The sequence below is a fragment of the Ictalurus punctatus genome, chromosome 20, assembly GCF_001660625.3.
Source record: "Ictalurus punctatus breed USDA103 chromosome 20, Coco_2.0, whole genome shotgun sequence".
Lineage (NCBI taxonomy): Eukaryota > Metazoa > Chordata > Actinopteri > Siluriformes > Ictaluridae > Ictalurus > Ictalurus punctatus.
The window spans coordinates 2,340,124-2,361,247 of NC_030435.2; the positions used below are offsets into that span (position 1 = coordinate 2,340,124).

Here is a 21,124-nt window from a genome sequence, read left to right on the forward strand (position 1 = left end):
TATCCTTTTCAGGGTCACGGGGAAGCCTGGAGCCTATCCCAGGGAGCATCGGGCACATGGCGGGGTACACCCTGGACAGGGTGCCGATCCATCGCAGGGCACACAATCACATACACACTCACACACCCGTTCATACACTACGGACACTTTGGACACGCCAATCAGCCTACCATGCGTGTCTTTGGACTGGGGGAGGAAACCGGAGTACCCGGAGGAAACCCCCGCAGCACGGGGAGAAAGTGCTAACCACTAAGCCAGCATATTTTTACCCACATATTAAAAGCCCTCAGATTGAGGCTGAAACTCTGCACTTTGAGCTCATATTCATTTAATTTCATCTCCAATATAACGTAACAGACAGCTAAAAATAACACTAACTCTGTCAATGTCCAAATTTATATCCAATTACCAGTTTATGGATCTGAATGTATATGCAAAAGTCATGAAAGACACAAGGAAACATGATTGGGTTTTTTTAATATGGCTTTGATATTTTTATTTCCCTGTTATGTTCGCACCTGGAACCAACATTCTGCCCATTATTACGTGGTGAAAATGGCACCGCGGTGAACCGCACGTCCACTGGAAGTCAAACAGCCGAGCAACTGATGAAATGCTGCGACCTGGTAAACCGCTACATAAAAGCTTTAATCGGAAAATCAATCACCGTGATATGAACGTGTAATACTGGTACATGTTTACTTATAGGTTGGAACAGCGAGAGGAAATACTCCAAATACTGAATCTGGCACTAACACACTGTCGCACGTTAGTACTTCCTGGTCGTGTAATACTGCTACCTCGTTAGCGATATTAAATGTAACGAAATGTAAATGTGTATATCGTTGGATCTGCGTATGCGTCGTTAAACGAACAAACCGAACGGAGCGAGCGTCCGGCACAAACGTGTGTAAACAGCGCGCGACGTTAAACCGTTAAACGTTAGACTACCGGATCAGATTTATGAATTATCGCTTAAATTATCGCTCCCACGTCTCGAAGGGAAAACGTCACGCCGGATTGTCCGCTCCCTTCGAAACTCATTCCCTTTTCCGAAACAGAAAATACACTTCTGTACACGATCGCTGTGATATAATTAAACAAGTGTAGTGGGAAGGTATGAGAAAATACAGACGAAGCATAAATATGGGTTAAACACGTCAAAACGAGTCACAAACACAGTCCTATAAAACGTGTCGAGCGTAAAAAAAATAACAAACAAACATGAAAAATCGAATGAAACTGTACCCCTTTTCAGTTTCCTCCTCCTGTAAACGTAGTCGATGTGTAGCCAAGGTAAGTTCGGCGTTTATTTTACTGGAGCTATGAGGGTAATACGTCCAAGAGTACACGCGTGTCCGGATCTTCATACTTACTTTCTTTGAACGATGAGAGTGTACACCCGTCGGGAAGTTTTATCGTGCTAACGTCTAGACTTTCTGATGCAATTCTGTCCTCAAACTTTAAAAGGCGGAGCTTCGAGGAATGAACGATTACAAAATGGCCGCCGGTTTCCGGAATTCAGCTACACGGTGAATTTTTGCTTACGGATATATGTCACATCGTGCCCTAATAGCAACAGCAACTCTGTGCCATGACTCAGCATCTGGATAAGGTTTTTACGCAGAGATTGGGATCATTAGCTACATTAGCCTTTAGCCTTTACTTTAGCTAAATAGCATTTAGGTATTTAGTAAAACCACAAACCAAACATATCTTTGCTGACGGACTACATTTACGGCAAGGAGGAAACTTATATATATATAACTTGCATATCTCTTTCTTTAAGGTCTGGATACATTAAGCAATTTTTTTTCGTAGCAACAATGACACAAATTCATATTTAATCCGGAGAACTCGGAGATCTGTAGTAATAGTAATCTGTAAGATGATCGTAATTGGTCTTTGGCACTCAGTTGTGAAGATATTTTCGTGTGGATTGTCATGATGTCTTAGTGTATGCAGACCTTACTCACAACCCAAAAGTGCTAGAATTGCTAACAACGAATAGAAGCTTGTCAGCATGATGCGTATGAGATTGTCGTCGTAGCTGCAGCCGAACGGACACTTCAAAAACAAAAAGAACAATCAAACAAAACAACAACACAAGGACATGTTCTTGTGTATCAGACTGTCTAGTTCGTCGTAGCTTTCAGAAGAAGGCGGGGTTGGTGTGTTCGATGACGCAGCGCTTGCAGTGGCGCTTGACGAAGCGCAGCGCGTCGAGTGACACGTCGCAGTCCTGCACGTTAAGCAGCTGCAGGTCGAAACAGTTGGCCGCCACTACCTGCAGTCCACGGCCCGTGATGCTCTCGCACGCCTTCAGGCTCAGGCGCTTCAGATTGAAGCAGTTGAGCGCGAGTACCTCCAGCCCGGCGTCCGACACCAGCGGGCACTTGCCGATGTCCAGGCTCTTGAGCTTGGGACAGCTCTTAGCCAGGTGCTCGATGCCGTGGTCCGTAAGGCCTTCGCAGCCTCGGGCATTCAGATAACGTAGCCTGGAGCAGTACTTAGCGATGTAGCGCACGCCTACGTCGGTGATGCGGCCGCAGTGCGCTATGCTCAGGTAGCGCAGGTGAACGTCCAGCTTGGCGATCTCGCGCAGCCCGAAGTCGCTGATGAAGCGGCAGTCGCTAACGCTGAGCTCGCGCACCGCCGGGCAGTAGATGACGAGGAAGCGCAGACCCTCGTCGGTCAGGCGTACGCAGCGGCGAAGGTACAGGTGCGTGAGCTGCGTGCAGTGAGCCGCGATGATGTGCAGACCCTCGTCCTCCAGCGCAAAGCAATCGCTCATGTCCAGGTAGCGGATGGAGATCTGCTGGCCGTGCAGAGGAGAGAGTTTGATGGACGCTTCCCGCGTCAGACTGATGCACGTCACCTTCGAGCATCCTGCACATGAGGAACGAGACAGAAAAACGAACGGATCGTTAGCTCATGAGAGATTTAATTGGCCTCATGTTGGTGATTGCTGCTTTAACACGGACTGAATTGAAACAAAGCAGCGTATTAGACAGGTACAGGGGGAAAAGTTGTCCCTGGATGCCGTGGTTCCAAGTCTGGCTTGTCCGTGGTCTCTGTTTCGTCCATACGTGCCTTTTGTTTATGTTTTGCAGCTTTCTCTACCTCTTTCTTGTCACTAGCTTGTTACCCAACTGTGTTCACCTGTTCTGTGTTTATCCCTCAAATAGTCTGTCCACGCCTACCCTGCTGTTCCTGTTTCCTTGCAACGTCACATCCTGCGTTTTTATATTTTTACGTTCCAAGCCTTGTTTTCGTCTGGGTTTTTTTTTTTGTTTTTTGCTTTCCGACTTGGTTTTACGAATTCCAGTTTATTGTTGTCTACGAATGTGTTACGTATGTACTACAGCTATTGTTATCATCTTCGCCCCTAATAACGCGCGCGTTCCTAAATTGTACAAGGTACCAAATTTACCAAATCTACAAGGAGCGCTTCGGCGAAAACATTCTAATGACGCAAATAACCATTATAGATCGAGAGCATGCTGCTAGTACTATCTCATTATGATTCGTTGATAGTCGTCGTAACGGTTTATCGGAGCAGCTGAACGCAATACTTCACCCTGCTCACAGACGTCCTGTGTCAGACGAGGTTCGTTAGGAAGGACACGACGATAGATCCCACCTCTTTTGCAGTCTGGGTTCGTTCAGGGTTGAATTAGCTTTCACGGTCAGGTCAGAATATTCCAGATGTTTCTGTTTGAATCGCTCCTTACACAAATCACTGCAGGCTATTGTTGGAAAGCCACAATGGAATACGGGCGTTCGGAGACTGCAGCCACCTCTGCATGGTTTCAGTTGAGAACACCGTAAGAAATCTGTCTGCAGAGACAGGTTCAGTCAGGAATCGATTATACGGAGTCCACCAAAGGGTTAACTTAGTGTTAAAAAAATTTGCTGGAAACGTTGAAGAGAAACATCTGAAAGGAGTTATTTATTTATTTATTTATTTATTGGTAGGTTAGGATGGAGAAGGGTGAGGGAGGGGGCGCGGCTCTCAGAATGCATTATGCAGTTATTATTCAACAGGGGGCGCCATGCTCTATTAATTCTCTGAGAGAGCGTTAAATTGTGGAAATGACGCCACTTGTTCCTCACACTCAGACAGGAAGTGCAGGAAGTCTGAAATAAAACAAACACCAGGAAAGGGTTTGACCGTGGAGGAAGATTTTGTGAATTTCTGACTGGACAGGGATTATAAAATTCCATCTTTCGAGTCATCAGATATTGTTTCAAGATCTGCAAATGAAAGGATTTATCTGAACCGTGGCGGTAACAAAACATGATAAATAAGAAGAGATAAAGATGACAGTTGTTCTGCTGCATACTGCAGGAAAAAAAAAGCGGAAGCAACTCCGTCTAGATTTCATTTCTCCTCATCATTAAATCATTCATGTGAGAAACGTTATTTCACTTAATGAGCAGAGCAGACGATCCCAAAGCACCTCGAGGTCAGAGGTTTATTTTCCTCTCGGAGAATACAGCATGCTGGACAGAAAGCTATTAATATATTTCCCAGGTCCGAGAGGAAGTCACGGATATTTCAGAATAATCTATCAGTGAGGAAGACCGCTGCAACCATCGTACATGATGAGGAGTAAATGGAGCAGGAACAGTGATCCGTTTTAAACTCGAGTCAGATTCTGTTTGGGTTCTGAGTGCTTGGCTCGGGATGTGTTTGGGTCACGATGAATTTCGTAAAGTGTTTAGTTCGGAATCTGATAAAGTTTTTTTTTCGACCGGATAGTGTTTGATTTGGGCCATATTTGAGCCAGACAGCTTTTGATCTGTGCTGTGTATGGGCCAGGTTATATTTTAATCTGGTTATATTTGGGACAAGTAGTATTTGATTTGGACCAGACAATATTTGGTTCAGTCCAAATTTGGATCAGATTATATATTATTCCGACCATATTCGGGCCAGGTGATGTTTAATTCAACCCATATTTGGCCGGGTAGTATTTGCTTCAGGTCATATTTGGGTTCGATAGTATTTCAGTCAGACCATATTTGGGCCAGGTAGTATTTGATTTGGTGAATATTTGGCCAAGTACTATTTGGTTCAGGCCAAATTTGGGACAGATAGTATTTGATTCGAGCCGTATTTGGGCCAGGTAGTATTAGATTCGAGCCATATTTGGACCAGGTAGTATTTGATTCTAGCCGTATTTGGGCCAGGTAGTATTTGATTCTAGCCGTATTTGGACCAGGTAGTATTAGATTCGAGCCATATTTGGACCAGGTAGTATTTGATTCTAGCCGTATTTGGGCCAGGTAGTATTAGATTCGAGCCATATTTGGACCAGGTAGTATTTGATTCTAGCCGTATTTGGGCCAGGTAGTATTAGATTCTAGCCGTATTTGGACCAGGTAGTATTTGATTCTAGCCGTATTTGGACCAGGTAGTATTTGATTCAAGCCGTATTTGGGCCAGGCAGTATTAGATTCGAGCCGTATTTGGGCCAGGCAGTATTAGATTCGAGCCGTATTTGGGCCAGGCAGCATTACATTCGAGCCGTATTTGGGCCAGGCAGCATTACATTCGAGCCGTATTTGGGCCAGGCAGTATTAGATTCAAGCCGTATTTGGACCAGGTAGTATTTGATTCAAGCCGTATTTGGGCCAGGGAGTATTTGATTCTAGCCGTATTTGGGCCAGGTAGTATTTGATTCAAGCTGTATTTGGACCAGGTAGTATTTGATTCTAGCCGTATTTGGGCCAGGTAGTATTAGATTCTAGCCGTATTTGGACCAGGTAGTATTTGATTCTAGCCGTATTTGGGCCAGGTAGTATTTGATTCAAGCCGTATTTGGGCCACGTAGTATTAGATTCAAGCCATAATTGGTCCAGGTAGTATTTGATTCGAGCTATATTTGGGCCAGGTAGTATTTGATTCTAGCCGTATTTGGACCAGGTAGTATTAGATTCGAGCCGTATTTGGACCAGGTAGTATTAGATTCGAGCCATATTTGGACCAGGTAGTATTTGATTCTAGCCGTATTTGGACCAGGTAGTATTTGATTCAAGCCGTATTTGGACCAGGTAGTATTTGATTTGGTGAATATTTGGCCAAGTACTATTTGGTTCAGGCCAAATTTGGGACAGATAGTATTTGATTCGAGCCGTATTTGGGCCAGGTAGTATTAGATTCGAGCCGTATTTGGACCAGGTAGTATTTGATTCTAGCCGTATTTGGGCCAGGTAGTATTAGATTCGAGCCGTATTTGGACCAGGTAGTATTAGATTCGAGCCATATTTGGACCAGGTAGTATTTGATTCTAGCCGTATTTGGACCAGGTAGTATTTGATTCAAGCCGTATTTGGACCAGGTAGTATTTGATTCTAGCCGTATTTGGACCAGGTAGTATTTGATTCTAGCCGTATTTGGGCCAGGTAGTATTAGATTCTAGCCGTATTTGGACCAGGTAGTATTTGATTCTAGCCGTATTTGGACCAGGTAGTATTTGATTCAAGCCGTATTTGGGCCAGGCAGTATTAGATTCGAGCCGTATTTGGGCCAGGTAGTATTTGATTCAAGCCGTATTTGGACCAGGTAGTATTTGATTCAAGCCGTATTTGGACCAGGTAGTATTTGATTCAAGCCGTATTTGGACCAGGTAGTATTTGATTCAAGCCGTATTTGGGCCAGGGAGTATTTGATTCTAGCCGTATTTGGGCCAGGTAGTATTTGATTCAAGCCGTATTTGGACCAGGTAGTATTTGATTCTAGCCGTATTTGGGCCAGGTAGTATTAGATTCTAGCCGTATTTGGACCAGGTAGTATTTGATTCTAGCCGTATTTGGGCCAGGCAGCATTACATTCGAGCCTTATTTGGGCCAGGTAGTATTTGATTCTAGCCGTATTTGGGCCAGGCAGTATTAGATTCGAGCCGTATTTGGGCCAGGCAGCATTACATTCGAGCCTTATTTGGGCCAGGTAGTATTTGATTCAAGCCGTATTTGGACCAGGTAGTATTTGATTCAAGCCGTATTTGGACCAGGTAGTATTTGATTCAAGCCGTATTTGGACCAGGTAGTATTTGATTCAAGCCGTATTTGGGCCAGGGAGTATTTGATTCTAGCCGTATTTGGGCCAGGTAGTATTTGATTCAAGCCGTATTTGGACCAGGTAGTATTTGATTCTAGCCGTATTTGGGCCAGGTAGTATTAGATTCTAGCCGTATTTGGACCAGGTAGTATTTGATTCTAGCCGTATTTGGGCCAGGTAGTATTTGATTCAAGCCGTATTTGGGCCACGTAGTATTAGATTCAAGCCATAATTGGTCCAGGTAGTATTTGATTCGAGCTATATTTGGGCCAGGTAGTATTTGATTCTAGCCGTATTTGGGCCAGGTAGTATTAGATTCGAGCCGTATTTGGACCAGGTAGTATTAGATTCGAGCCATATTTGGACCAGGTAGTATTTGATTCGAGCCATATTTGGGCCAGGGAGTATTTGATGCAGTTAAAATTTGACTAAATTTTGAGGGAATTTTTCGTCAAAAGACAACCCCGTGTGAAGTATCTTGTGTTGAAACTGCATTTGAGTGAGGATATTATTATTACCATTATTCGGTCAGTGTTTAGGCCCGACTGTGTTTGGGCCTCTGTATTTGGGCCGGGTTATGCTTTCTGTTGAAGTATTATGTGCCTCTGACTCACACAGACATTCCAGTAAGTATATACACAGGGTTGTGCAGGTCAGTAAGTTTCTAAAATATTACAGATTTTTGCATTCCAGGCTTTTCAGCTTCAAGGAACTTGGAGAAAAAAATAAACCTGGTTAATAAATGTTATTCTCTTTAATTACATGAATTCATGTGAGGATTAAACTTACAAACATAGCCTTCTATCATTTCAGGCAGCTACAGCAGACATGTTTTGGTTGTTTTGTTCTGTCTCTGTGGGAAACTGATTATCCACATACCCTGCTTTTTCCTTGTGTAAGTAACTTTCCTTTAAGTTTTCACTCAAAGACATCTGTAAATCCCCAAACTCTTAGAACATGTAATTTCTTGCCACAGAAAGACATCAAGGACTATAGACACATTAAATGAGTCCCATGAGCGTGTGTGATGTGTTTTTGATGGATACAGTCACTCCTACAAATGCAGACACAGTGGTTAACATTAGCGAAGACTAAGAACCTAGCAGTTTATTTTCATTTCAAGGACCAAGGAAGCTTATTTCAAAAGTAATAAAAGGACAACAAAACAATTAAATATTGTATATGACACTAAGACACAAAAAATCAAGACGACAAACCTTATATCGTATTTACCTGAGACATCCAGGTGCTCCAGGTTAGGGCATCGTGAGACGACCTCGAACACAGCCTCATTGGACACGTTGTAGCAGCCAGCCAGATCGAGGCGCCGCAGCTCGGGACAGCACTGCGCCACCGTGTAAAGGCCGCGGTCGGTAAGTCTGCGACAGCCATTCAACACCACCATCTCCACGGTTAAACATACGTTGGGTGTGTCCTGACATAGACGGCGCGTAAGCACCCGCAACGCCCGGTCCACATGTGCCACATCACCCGTCAGACGCACTGTCCTCCAGAGCCGTGGGTCCCATGCCAGGTTATACCATCGGCGGCATACCCGGGCACAACGACACAGCTGGTTGGTGGGCAGATGGGCGAAGATCTGCAGAAAGGCGTGGTCAGGCAGCATGTCGATGGGTGCCCCCTGATGTTGCTCTTTGGACTGGCACATTCCACGCTGAGGGTAAGTGAGACCAACAGTCTCAGGAGCGAAGGACAATGAGGAGCCATTGAAGAGGGCAGGTGAAGAGCGAGGAAGGATGAGAGCAGGACTGGGTGTACTCAGAGTGCGCATGCTCACGTCCGAGTCTGAGGAGAGAGATAAAGGAAGGGGAAGAGGTTAATAGGGAGTAAGACAGATACAGTCTATTATGATCATGGAGACAGCTACTTGCTTGAAAGACTTGGATGCACCAAGGTGCATGCACCGCTCAAAACACTATGGGTGAAAAGGTAACCTTAAGGACATTAAGAACCAATGCACCTCAAGTACTCAGAAAGGCAAAGCAACCTGATCACTTCAGATTCTAAAGATAAATACCATATGTGGCAGGGTATCAGGCCATCACTGACTACAATACAACATGTGACTGTGACAGTAATGCTTTTGATGCTCTTTGATGAATGACTTCTGACATTGGGTTTCAAAGCACAGAACAAGAAGCCTGGAAGGAAGACCCCCTTCCCCTATTTCCAATGATCGGGGACTTCATGGCAGACATTAAAATAACTCTGGAGTTCTTGCAAAGGTAATGAGTCTTTATTGATCACATAAAGACTCAGCGAAATTCTTTTGTTCGCATATCCCAGCATGTCAGGAAGTTGGGGTCAGAGCACATGATGCAAGCACCCCTGGAGCAGAGAGGATCTTAACCCTTGCTCAAGGGCCCAACAGTGGCAGCTTGGCAGTAGCTGGGAAATCCCCAGATGCTGGGGCCTGAACCCCTGACCTTCTGATCAGTAACCCAGAGCCTGGAAGTGCTGGGGCCTGAACCCCTGACCTTCTGATCAGTAACCCAGAGCCTGGAAGTGCTGGGGTTTGAACCCTTGCCCTTCTGATCAGTAACCCAGAGCCTTAACCACCAAGCCACCACTGGATAACAGGTCTCAAAAAAAGCCAAATATTATCAAATATAATCTGTGGCACAAAAGAAAAGTATTCATCCTCTCATCCAGAGATCGCTAGTTTGAATCACGATGATGCCACAGCCATCCATGGTCGGGAACCCAAGAAAGCAAAATTGCCTGTGCTCTCGGGGAGGGCACACTCTCGCCCCCCATCGATCACGGCAACGCTAGCCAATCATGGGCGTCTGTGAGATCATGCATGCGGGTAGCGGGTTGATAGCGCTTTCCTGTGAGTGTGTTATGCTGCCCCCGAATGTCATCGATGCCCCCCAGTCGTCTGGCTTCACAGGAAGCACGCGATAGCCTTCGCCCTTCCTGATTGGTAGCTGTCATGTCATAGGGGACAGATGGGTGGGAATTTAGGGAGAAAATTAGCCAGCGTGACTGGCCATTTATTAAAACATGTTTCAATTACATCTACAAAAGGTTCCTTGCGGGTTGTCCGGACCTTCTGTTGACTGTTGTTTCTACATTTACTTTACTTTAAAGAACAGGTCAGACCACAAAATCGTGACATGGGTAATGACAACGGCTGAGAACATCATCCTGGCCTCTTTCCACTTCATCGATGACGTTCAGCACAGACACTGCAACCGTAAGGAGGTGTTTGTAGGACAGCAAACAGCGTTGAGGACGACCTTTTCCACACCTCTGACAGAAATTGTACTCTTCTGCCATTTGGCAGAAGGTCCTGGAGCATCTGGTGCATTTGTGTAACATCTTCTTCCTTCAGGCTGTCAGACTCCTCAACACCCAGTTACTCCCCAAAACACAAGGCTTAAATACCATCGTGATGGAGTAAAAGAGTAGGGTCATGAGTTCCAACCCTCTGAAATTCATTATGTACAAGAGACAAGTTGTTGAAATAATTCAAGCCAATGTTGGCTCTTGTCTTCTTGAGTCATTTCCTCAGTAAATCTATTAGCTGTCTTCGCCACCTACTTGCTGGTCTTTGTCGTGTACTAATGGCTTAGACTTCAGGAAATGCCGGCAGTTCACTGTGGGCTTTTACGGAAGCCATACACACCAACATTAATCTCCAAAGACAGGCGCTACATTTCCTGAGCCTGCCTGGCATGTCCACTCCATTCAAGTCTCCCAAGTTGGACACACTGACCCTGGCTTTACCTGCTTTTATTTTTTTTTTTAAACTCCCACAGTACACACTACTTTCCAGTGTATGGTGGGAATGAAAACTTTCGATACTTAAACTCTGTCATACACGCCATCTCAAGTCAAAAAGGGAAGGACCAAGGACTGTTTTTCTTAAATCTGCACGTAATCTGAGACTAACAATAGACACACTTGTTATTTACCAAAGGAAAACGATATGATATGTCGACATGATGAAGCTTTCTGTAAGGACATATTTATCTAACATTTATGGAAGGAGTCTCCAGTGCCAGTAAGATTGAATGAAGAAAAAAAATTGCGTAATCTTGGAGGGACTCATGAGTGATCACAGGACCTAACTTTTTTTTGTTCTGCGGACTGTGTTGAATTATAAACAGATAAATTGTCCTTCTTTAATCAAATAAATGCAATGGTTGGCAAATTGCTGTGGAATAAGAGGAGTAAAACGTGCTGTTTGAGGAAAATAACCCACTTTGTTGTGGTTTAAACCAGCTCGTTGTTGATTATTTTCTTAGAACAGCACGCAGTTTGTCCTATTTTCTCTCACTCTCTCTCTCTCTCTCTCTCTCTCTCTCTCTCTCTTGCTTATTTATTGCTTAATAAATTAAGTAAGCGGTGTGCGTGTAGAATTAAAAAAAATCCCAGTTCTAAAGAATGTAGTCTTGAATAGTTGATGACTAATGAATTAAAAACAGTTCTCGGTAGCGGACTCGGACTTTTCCCTGATACTTTACTTGTAGCTGGATCTTTCCATGCACATAGCCACAATATTGTTCTCTGCGGCAGATGTTTTTTTTTGTTTGTTTGGGTTTTTTTTTTTTTTTTTGTCCCCGACAGTCATAATAATAAAAGCGGAAAGCATTCGGATTTAGAGAGGAAGCTTGTTTTGTCCCAACAAGCAGTGTTTCCCATCATGTGGCACGCTGGCATGTTGGTGGCTGGGTTTCCAGTTCAGTGCCACCGAGCGTCCCCATATGGAAACCACATCGCCATAAAAACAGCAGTCATGCTAGGCAAGCCCACTCTGGTAGACTGTTTAATGCATTTTAAACAGGCCCAGAGATAAGAAACAAGACCCTCAAGTCTAAATGTAAAAGCCAGAACACGACAAGAAATGTTAAAGACATAAAGATATACACGCATAAAGCCTTAGTGGTCGTCAAAAAAAAAAAGGAATGAACCCATATAACATATCCAGTAGTTTCGAGTGTACGGCAGCACGGCGCGGTAATTCTACAAGGTGTGTATTGTAGTCAGTGTGTGGGACGACATGCTGTGAATACTGTCTGCGGCTGGCGGATGAAGCGTAACCCGGTCACGCTTTCGATGCCACCACTGCTGATGCTGGAGGAGAGTGGATGTGGTGGCCGTCGCTTCAGCCTCACACGCTACACGGTACCACTCTTTCTGTAAGCACGACCAGGCCGCAGCTTCTAAAGGAACTCCTGAAATGCAATTACTGGGAGGTTTTTTGACCCCAAGGGAGCGTGCAGTCGCCTTTATTTTCAGCATGCTAGTCCACCCTGGCGTCTTGGAAACAATAACAAGTTCAAAACAAAACAAGGCTGGAGAATCAAAGCGTAACATTATAGGGAATATATAGTCGGGAAGACATTGTGAAATTGTTGCCTGGAACCCCTCTTAGGGCAAAAAAAGCACCGTGTTGGGGGTACTCACTAAAGGACGACCTCGTTGAATAAATGCTGAGAAGAATAAAGAAGGACTGTCAATTAAGATTCTACTAATCCCCTTTTCGGTAGCCCAAACATCCTCAAGACTACTGTTGGGCCCCTAATGACCGTCAATACACGGAGAGTTCTGACCTGTTAACACAAGTTTCCTACCGAGAGCTTCGATTTACAGGAAATGACCAGCATGTCTCATTTGAGCATCTGGATAGCACTTGAAGTCATCTTAAACTTGTGGGGGGTTTTTTTATCAGGAGAAGCTGAACGACATGGTGGAAAATATGAGTTTGCGTTGAATATGTAACAGGCAAGTGTTACTGCATCATAAAGCCTACCGCGTTCCATATGTCTCAAATGCTGGTTACGCAACACCAGTGTGTATGGTTGGTGGTGTGGCTAATTTATAATTTGCATATGCAGTAGAATCTGGATTTATTTATTTATTTATAGAGGGTGGGGGGGGGGGTGTTTTTCTAATGTTCATGGTGCCATTGTAGCAGGTTTGTAGTCTGAAGGGATTCAGCTGACAAATAATAATAATTATAATTTTTTAAAAAAACAATCGGGAATGCCTGGTCTAAGAGAATGATCAAGGTTTAATGACTTTTACGAGCAAAGCCGGTAGCTGAGACGATTAAAGGTGCTTTCGCATCGTTTGTCTCACGATTAAACGAATAAAAGAACGAGCAATGTTGGCGTGTAGGGCTGAAAACGTCCTCGTAAACCTCGTGGAAAAAAAAATACAGTAGCGGAAAAAGATTAGCAGACCTTTACAAGGTTCTTGTAGAAATCACAAAAATGACCTGAGCCCAGAGAACACGGGAGGCGATGCTCAATAAATGACTAGAGAATTCCATAAATAGCTAGTTTCAAACATTCTGCGTGTTCAAACATGTTTTAAACATGTACATATAAACACGTACAGTTCTACGCCGCTGTCCTTCGGTTCCAGTTATCAGCTCGCCTCTACAAAAAAATAAATAAATAAATAAAAAATGCTACAATCCAGAATACAAATGTTTGATTCATTTCTCGTAGTTGAGTCGATTCAGAGTCAAATCACTTCATCACTCTGCTAGAGTCTGACTCTGGTCTCAGAAAGCAGCCTTAAAATAACTACTAGCTCAGCTCACTTTTGAGGTCACAACTGGATTCCTACAAGAACAACCTGAACTTTTTTTCAAAACTAAACTATACGTCTAACAAACACTGGTGATCTTAAACAGGAAAGAAAGAAAGAAAGAAAGAAAGAAAGAAAAAGAACAGTCCAGTCTAAAGACTTCTCATTAAGCTTCTGGTCCTCGTCTGAGTCTGTCTGCAGTTGCATTATGGGTTGTAAATTAGTATTCCAGACAGGTACGATGAAGAAATCAGACTCGCCACCCGTCTTCGGATCCCACTCGGCCCGAGCGTTAACCCTCTCCATCCGAGTGCAGGGTGGAGAAAGGAAACATTTTTGTTAAAAACTTCTCATCACCCGATCCTTTTCGAGGCGTAAACTTACGATAAGCTGTAGCGGCGCACTTAATCCATCGTGCACAAATGAAGTTTCACATTCCTAGCTCTACACAGCTCGGGCGAAATCCTGTGTGATGTCATTTTGGCTCGGCTCACTGGAGCGACCTCTTCGCTGTCTGGCTTTCAACAGAATAGCAGCACAGCGGGGGAAAATAAAGCTGAGTTATCCCTACTGCCGTGGTATTATTTATTACTACATTCTCCCAAAACTATCATTACAAGGTGTTCTTATAGATGTCATGCTATTTTTTCCTTCTCCATCTCGTGCTACCACCTCATGCAAACATCCATTAATGAATCGAACTGCTTCATGTATCCTGCAATTTTAAAATGGACTGCACCAGGCATTTGCCAATCGTTGGTTGTACAATATAGATCATGAAATTCAACGCACACAGTGTTCATAACGTGGACCGTGTATAATGTCGTTAAACCGGCAGTATTTCTTTTATTTCTTTTTATCCCGCAGCAATTTGCCTACATTTACATTTAATCATGTGCAACATCCTTTTAAACTTATGTTCTAGCAGCTATAAACTGTCACACCTTCTGTCCAATCAGATTTGAGAATTCAGCAGCGCTGTGGTATAAACATTAACAGTCCATAATTGTAGATTTGAAATAATACGAGGCGTCCATCAGGCGTCCATCACGAGCTCACGGTTCAGCTTCATAAAATCAGTAAAGACAGTTAAGCCTCTATGTCGGGGATTTCCCATCTCATATAAGAAAGAAGGATTTTGGGGTGTTATAGGATTTACCACACAGAAGATTGTTATCCTATTTAATACACTCTCCCATACATTCTTTGGGATTAAAACAATCCAGATCTAGAAAAAAAAAAATCACTGAGTTCAATTTCCTGAGTATGAACTAGTTCTACTGTATATCTTTAAGCTTTGCCTATTAGTGTGTATTTACTGCTATGATTAGTAGTACTAATGATTTTAGTGATTCTTGACTTCGTTTAACTCATCTAAATAAGAATTTACCATAAAATAGCGTAAATATTCAGTATTTATGAAACGAGAAACTTCAGGCTTCATTGCGTGTTCTTGGTCATTGCATGCTATTGTTCATTGTGTGTTCTTGGTCATTGTGTGCCCTTGGTCACTGTGTGTTCTTGGTCATTGCGTGTTCTTGGTCATCGGGTGTTCTTGGCCATTGCGTGTTCCTGGTCATTGTGTGTTCTTGGTCATTGCGTGTTCTTGGTCATTGCGTGTTCTTGGTCATTGCGTGTTCCTGGTCATTGTGTGTTCTTGGTCATCGCGTGTTCTTGATCATTGTGTGTTCTTGGTCATTGTGTGCCCTTGGTCATTGTGTGTTCTTGGTCATCGCATGTTCTTGGTCATCGCGTGTTCTTGGTCATTGTGTGTTCTTGGTCATTGCATGTTCTTGGTCATCGCCATCGCGTGTTCTTGGTCATCGGGTGTTCTTGGTCATTGCGTGTTCTTGGTCATCGCGTGTTCTTGGTCATCGCGTGTTCTTGGTCATTGTGTGTTCCTGGTCATCGCATGTTCTTGAGTATTGCGTGTTCTTGGTCATCGCATGTTCTTCGTCATCGCATGTTCTTGGTTATTGCGTGTTCTTGGTCATTGTGTGTTTTTGGTCATTGTGTGTTCTTGGTCATTGCGTGTTCCTGGTCATTGTGTGTTCTTGGTCATCGCATGTTCTTGAGTATTGTGTGTTCTTGGTCATTGCATGCTATTGTTCATTCCATGTTCTTGTTCATTGCATGTCCTTGGTCATCGCATGTTCTTGGTCATTGCATGTTCTAGGTCATCGCATGCTATTGTTCATTGCATGTTCTCGGTCATCGCATGTTCTCGGTCATTGCATGCTATTGTTCATTGTGTGTCCTTGTTTCTTGTTTCTCACCTTCCTGGTCACCTTCTTATGGTTCTCTCCAGTTTTTAAAGCCTTTGTGCATTTGTATCCATGTTTCTCCTACGTCTGTGTTGTGAGTTGTCACTACGAAACATGGACTTTAGACCCTTCAGAGTCAGTTGAGGAAAACTGCTCGCCTCTTCCAACATCTTCAGCACCTTCCATTTGAGATGGTTGAGGCGGCAGCAATCCTGCTAGTGTTGCTGCTTGCTAACTGACATCGCTGCAGCTGGAGCATAACCTGACTCAGCATTTTCTGTTCAACGATATGATTATGATTATAAATATTTATATCTTTTTAAACTCTAGGCCATTTAGTGGAAGATTACAGCACCTTAGTGGAAGACTACCGTCACAGTTTACTGAAATTTGTCTCGTCTGTGATTAGATGAATCATGCGCGATCTAATCAAGGCGGTGAGCTTACAATGTTCATAAAAGTCCGTTTTGATTTAAGGTTGTCTTGAAATACAGTTCAAATATATCTCGTAGTATATACTCAGCCTTTATATCGCTATATATGGTCTAGCTGATATTCAGTACAGGCCTAGCATGAATTGATGAAAATTAGAGTGAGCCATTCCAGCTCCTTTGTCATTAAGATAAGTGATGAAACCGAGGTCGTACTGATGACTCCTTCACATGGCAGGAGGGAATGCGTGGAATGCCATTTAGCCATTTAGCCTGTTTCATCCAGTGCTCCTCCAGCAGCTATGCAGACAAAGCCTGCAATTACCAAACCATCTCCTGCCAACGACATTGATGTAATGCAGATTCATCATCTTTACTACAGAAATACAGGAAAATGCACAGCACATTTTAAGTAGTTTCATCTCTGGAGAGTTTCTGGGATAATTGCTCTGAAATACGCACGTCGGTGCTTATCTTTAACTTGGACTCTTGAAGGCAATCTGAGCAGAAAATCACTCTTTTGAAGGACGCAAGTGAGAGCCCATAGTAAGTCTCCACGTTTTAGCCGACCACTGAATGCAGGTGAAATAGAGGTCGTAGCAATTAGCTTAGCAATTATAACTAAATTTTAGTTAAAACTTCTCAAGCAGTAGCTGTAAACTAAACTTAAATCAAGCAAGCTAGCAAAACTTTGCTAAACTCTTTGTGTAAATAAAACAGTAACCAAAATCACTAACAAGCTAGGTAATTTGAACACCAGTACCTACATTTGATAGCAAGCTAGCCAACACTATATCGAACTGCAAACTTGATGATGTCCCCACTAGCTGTTCTTTATTTGTACTTTGTCATCTTAATGTACCGCCTAGCAAAAAACACTGGTTTTATCCACATAATATAATAGTTTATCAACATTAGCAACTTATTTAACTTAACTCCTACATTAGCTGCTTCCAAGCTAGCTAAACATGGGCAAACTATTTACTGTGTAATTAGAAATTGTAGAGAACGTTGTTAGCAAGCTGGTTAAAGTTAACTGAAATGTATTATTATGTGATTAACACCAGTACCTACATTTGCTAGCAAGCTAACGATAGCTATCATTATCTATTATAATATGTAGTCTAAATTAGTACCAAGTTTGCTAGCAAGATGTGTAATGTTACCTGAATCATTCTATTGAGTGTTTAACACCAGTAGCCAAGTTTGCTAGCAAGCTAACTAAAATTATACATTCTATTGTGTAACCTATACTAGTACCCACGTTTGCTAGCAAGTTAGCTAGCATTATGTATTAACTTGTGTAATCCAATTTGTAGCCAGATTTGCTAGCAAACTAGCTAACATGACCTATTACAATGCGTAATCTAAACCAGTAGCTAAGTTTGCTAACATGTTAGCAAACATTATGTTCTACTGTGTAAGACTAATTAGTAGCCAAGTAGCAGCTAGCAAGTTGGCTAAACAGTACATTAATCCCATCATTAGCCCTTTTTTTTAAAATGTAAAAACACTAATAATGATGTTATATGATTAATTTTGTCATTATCAATTGATCAGAATTATTTGATGCGCCGTCCTGGTCGATTTTAAAGATGTCTGTCACTCGTTAAAATCAGGAAAGACGAAACGCTCCGATATCAATCATCCTTTTTTTTTTCAACTTAAATAAGCAGGATGCGTGTCATGAAGACACTCTCCCGTTCTGACCCCGGCTGTGACCTCTGGCGGTAGACAGAAACCCGATCTCCCTCTGAGACCTGAAGAACTTGTCACATTTCACTGCGAGGGGCCAAAGCACAAGACCTCTGCATTCTGATGAACTCAAATTCAATGTCGTGTCGCTGGGCAGTCGAGGAATTCAGTAGGAACCAAACGCTACCGTGCGTGGAAAAAGTAAAGCTGACACAAAAACGATGGACTCTGAGGTGAAAGTTTTGCATATGGAGCTGTTGACAGACCTGCTTGGGGCTGACAAACACGCTAGTCCTGCACTGTTTTGCCCCGTGTGGCTTCCAGAAGCGCATCTTGCTTTGATTAAAATACCTTCAGTGCTTCTCATGCAAAAGTCTTCGAGCTGGGCGGCTGCTCGCGTTAATGCGCTTGGGAGCAGCTGCGCTCGACCAGCCGTCAGCGGGACCACATGGACAAATCGCTCACAGACATCTTATGCTCTGACAACGCCAGCCATACAAACACTCGCTGTGTCAGATGTGTTTACGGCAGAGCTGTGTTAAGTACTCAAAAATGTAAAAGTCAATCATCATGCAAGGGAATGCATCAAAACAAATCAAGAGCTCTCTATATTCTCTAGCAACACAGCAGTAAATCTCTGGAGGTACAGTAGCTAGGTTGTTGTTCTCCAAGTGGAAAAAAAAAAAAAAACCCAGAAGGAATAGTTTGTATGAACATTGAACATACCGCTGCCGCTAACAGTAAATGAAACCAATTGTGGCTAGTTCACGTTGTGGAAAAGTCACGCTAACTTTTACCGTGTGTTGATCATTAGCTACGTTATCGTTTCTGGGTAAACAGAATGAATCGAACAAGGGAAAGTTTTGATTTAACGTTGTCATCAATTAGCTATCATTCGAACAAGCAAAGATAGCTAACAAATTCTTGCTAGCTAGCAAGTCACAAACACCAATTTTAACTAGCACCAACTTAAAAAATAGTGCTTGCGATTATCCTTAGCTTCAGTATCATCTCTGCTCAAACAGGATGAATCTAATCACAGACATCAGCTAACAAGGTCTTGATTTAAGGTTGTCTTCAAACAGTGGGAGCTCTTCCAGCAAGCTAACAAGCTAACTTAACAATTATCGTGTGCTAGCAAGTGACAAACACTTTTTTGACTAGCACCAAGACTCTAAACTTGACTAAACACATACTTCTCTGTCCAGTAGTCTTTAAATATGACATTTTTTACCACAGACATTTCTTCTTGCTTTAATTACCAGTACTATGACATAACTGATGTTTTGAAAAAGTCATGCTAACTTATAGCCTGTGACTATCATCCGCTCCAGTATCAATTCTGGTCAAACAAGATGAATCTAATCAGGGAACGTAAGCTAACGAGGATAAAGTTTTGATTTAAGGTTCTCTTCAAATAGTGTTAGCGCTTCTAACAAGGTAAGATAGCTTGCCAGCTAATTGTCGCTAGCTACTTTCTGATTAGCGCCATGGACTACTCAAGAAAAACACATACTTCTTTCTCTAGTCATCTTTAAACGTTCTGTTTTTAAAATCAACTTTGTATTTTAACTGAAAGCATTATAGCTAGTTCATGTTATGGAAACCCTTACCCTAACCCTAACCCTAACCCTAAGTCCTGCTAACTTAAAGCTTGCGACTAGTATTAGCTAGAGTATCGTTTCTGGTCAAACTCTGCATGACGTATCAGGTGTCAAAGCGATCAGGGCTACAAAGCAGAGTGGAACGGTATAGGAAGAAAAGCGAGTAGAAAAGCAAGCACTCGTTAGTTTGTTAGTTTTCTTTTCTATCGGAGTTTGCTCATTACAGCATACTCAAAGGTCTGAATTCCCTCCCCTGCCTAATCCTTGAAGTTTCCGTGTTCTAGCTAATTATGGCAACAAAAAAAAAAAGGTTAACAGTGGTGTCACTATAAATGTCAGAGTTCCCCTGACTCTTCAATGACTCATTCCTTCGAGACCAGGATTCGTTTTATTAAATCAAGAACATCATAAAGGAAATATTCAAACATCTGGTCCATAAACTAGGGCTTTGCCACAGTAAAGGAGGCAAAAGAAAGGGGTTTCCATGTCCCTACCCGGCCTGCTTTGCCCCTCTCTCTCTCTCTCTCTCTGTCTCTCTCTCTGTCTCTCTCTCTCCCCCCTCCGTCGGGTTCGGGGGAGCATCGCTGGTGATGTATAAAGCAGAAAGGATCTGGAGAAACAGTCTGAAGCCTGATCACTCAGCGTGTCCCGATCTGAGCCTCTGTGCACTCAAACTATTATTAATCTAACACATATTAAGAATTTTTTTTTTTGCTTTTAAAAATAAAAAAAAAATGGAAGGGAGAAAAAACGTGGAGCTCATGTGGTTTTAATATTCATTCCACCACTGGTAAGTATTGCAATAATAACACGAAGTCTCTCGACAAGTGTCTAATAAGTAAAACATCCAGGACATCGATGTTCAAGCTACTCTTGGGACTCAGCTATTAAGCTAAACACAAAGAGTTGATTTTTGTAGAAGTGTTACGCACTGACCCTATCTCCTATCTGCGTCTGTATTCAAAATGGGCGTGGATTCTTTTCTGGCTTTTACAGTTCCTCAGTCTCAGCTACATCGCTCCGGTTCATAATTGGTCTCAACTAGAGACGCGCATGGGACCTTTTATTTTTTTTTAATTACCATCAATCCAAATAATGTATTCGTATTCAGTTAGATTCACAATTTGCATGCTAATCTATCCACTTCTGTTAACTCTTCCCTAAACCAACCCGACCACGAAGCTCAATATTCAAAGCCCTGTAAAGAGCAAACTGGACAATGCTAGAGTGTCAGCCCAAAGACTGAGAGCTCTCAGGTTTCCTGTGATCTTAAATTCAACATGGTTAAAAGCTACGATTTACACGCTAACCGATCCCCCCCGCCCCTCTCTCTGGAACACATGGGTGTCTGTGAACTTAAATAGTCCTTCTCTGGTTTCATTGAATTCCATGGAAAGTCCACCAACTAGCTATGCCTTGTTGGTCACTCTTTAGCTGTGATTTCAATGATCGCTCGACTTGTAAAAAGTGATCCTCTGCTGCGTTTCATGTCACAAC

The 21,124-nt window shown here is 42.8% G+C and overlaps 1 protein-coding gene across 2 annotated transcripts in view; it reads right to left on the reverse strand.

Moving 5' to 3' along the window:
• Positions 1–470: 470 nt before the first annotated feature.
• fbxl7 (F-box and leucine-rich repeat protein 7) overlaps positions 471–21,124 on the reverse strand; it is a 41,353-nt gene continuing 20,699 nt past the window's right edge. For both annotated transcript variants that reach the window (XM_017495715.3, XM_053688664.1), the window contains 2 exons: positions 8,300–8,872; positions 471–2,889 (listed from right to left, as the gene is read on the reverse strand). In XM_017495715.3, coding sequence (XP_017351204.1) covers positions 2,153–2,889; positions 8,300–8,872 — 1,310 coding nt within the window. In that variant the 3' untranslated portion in view covers positions 471–2,152. The remainder of the gene's footprint in view (positions 2,890–8,299; positions 8,873–21,124) is intronic.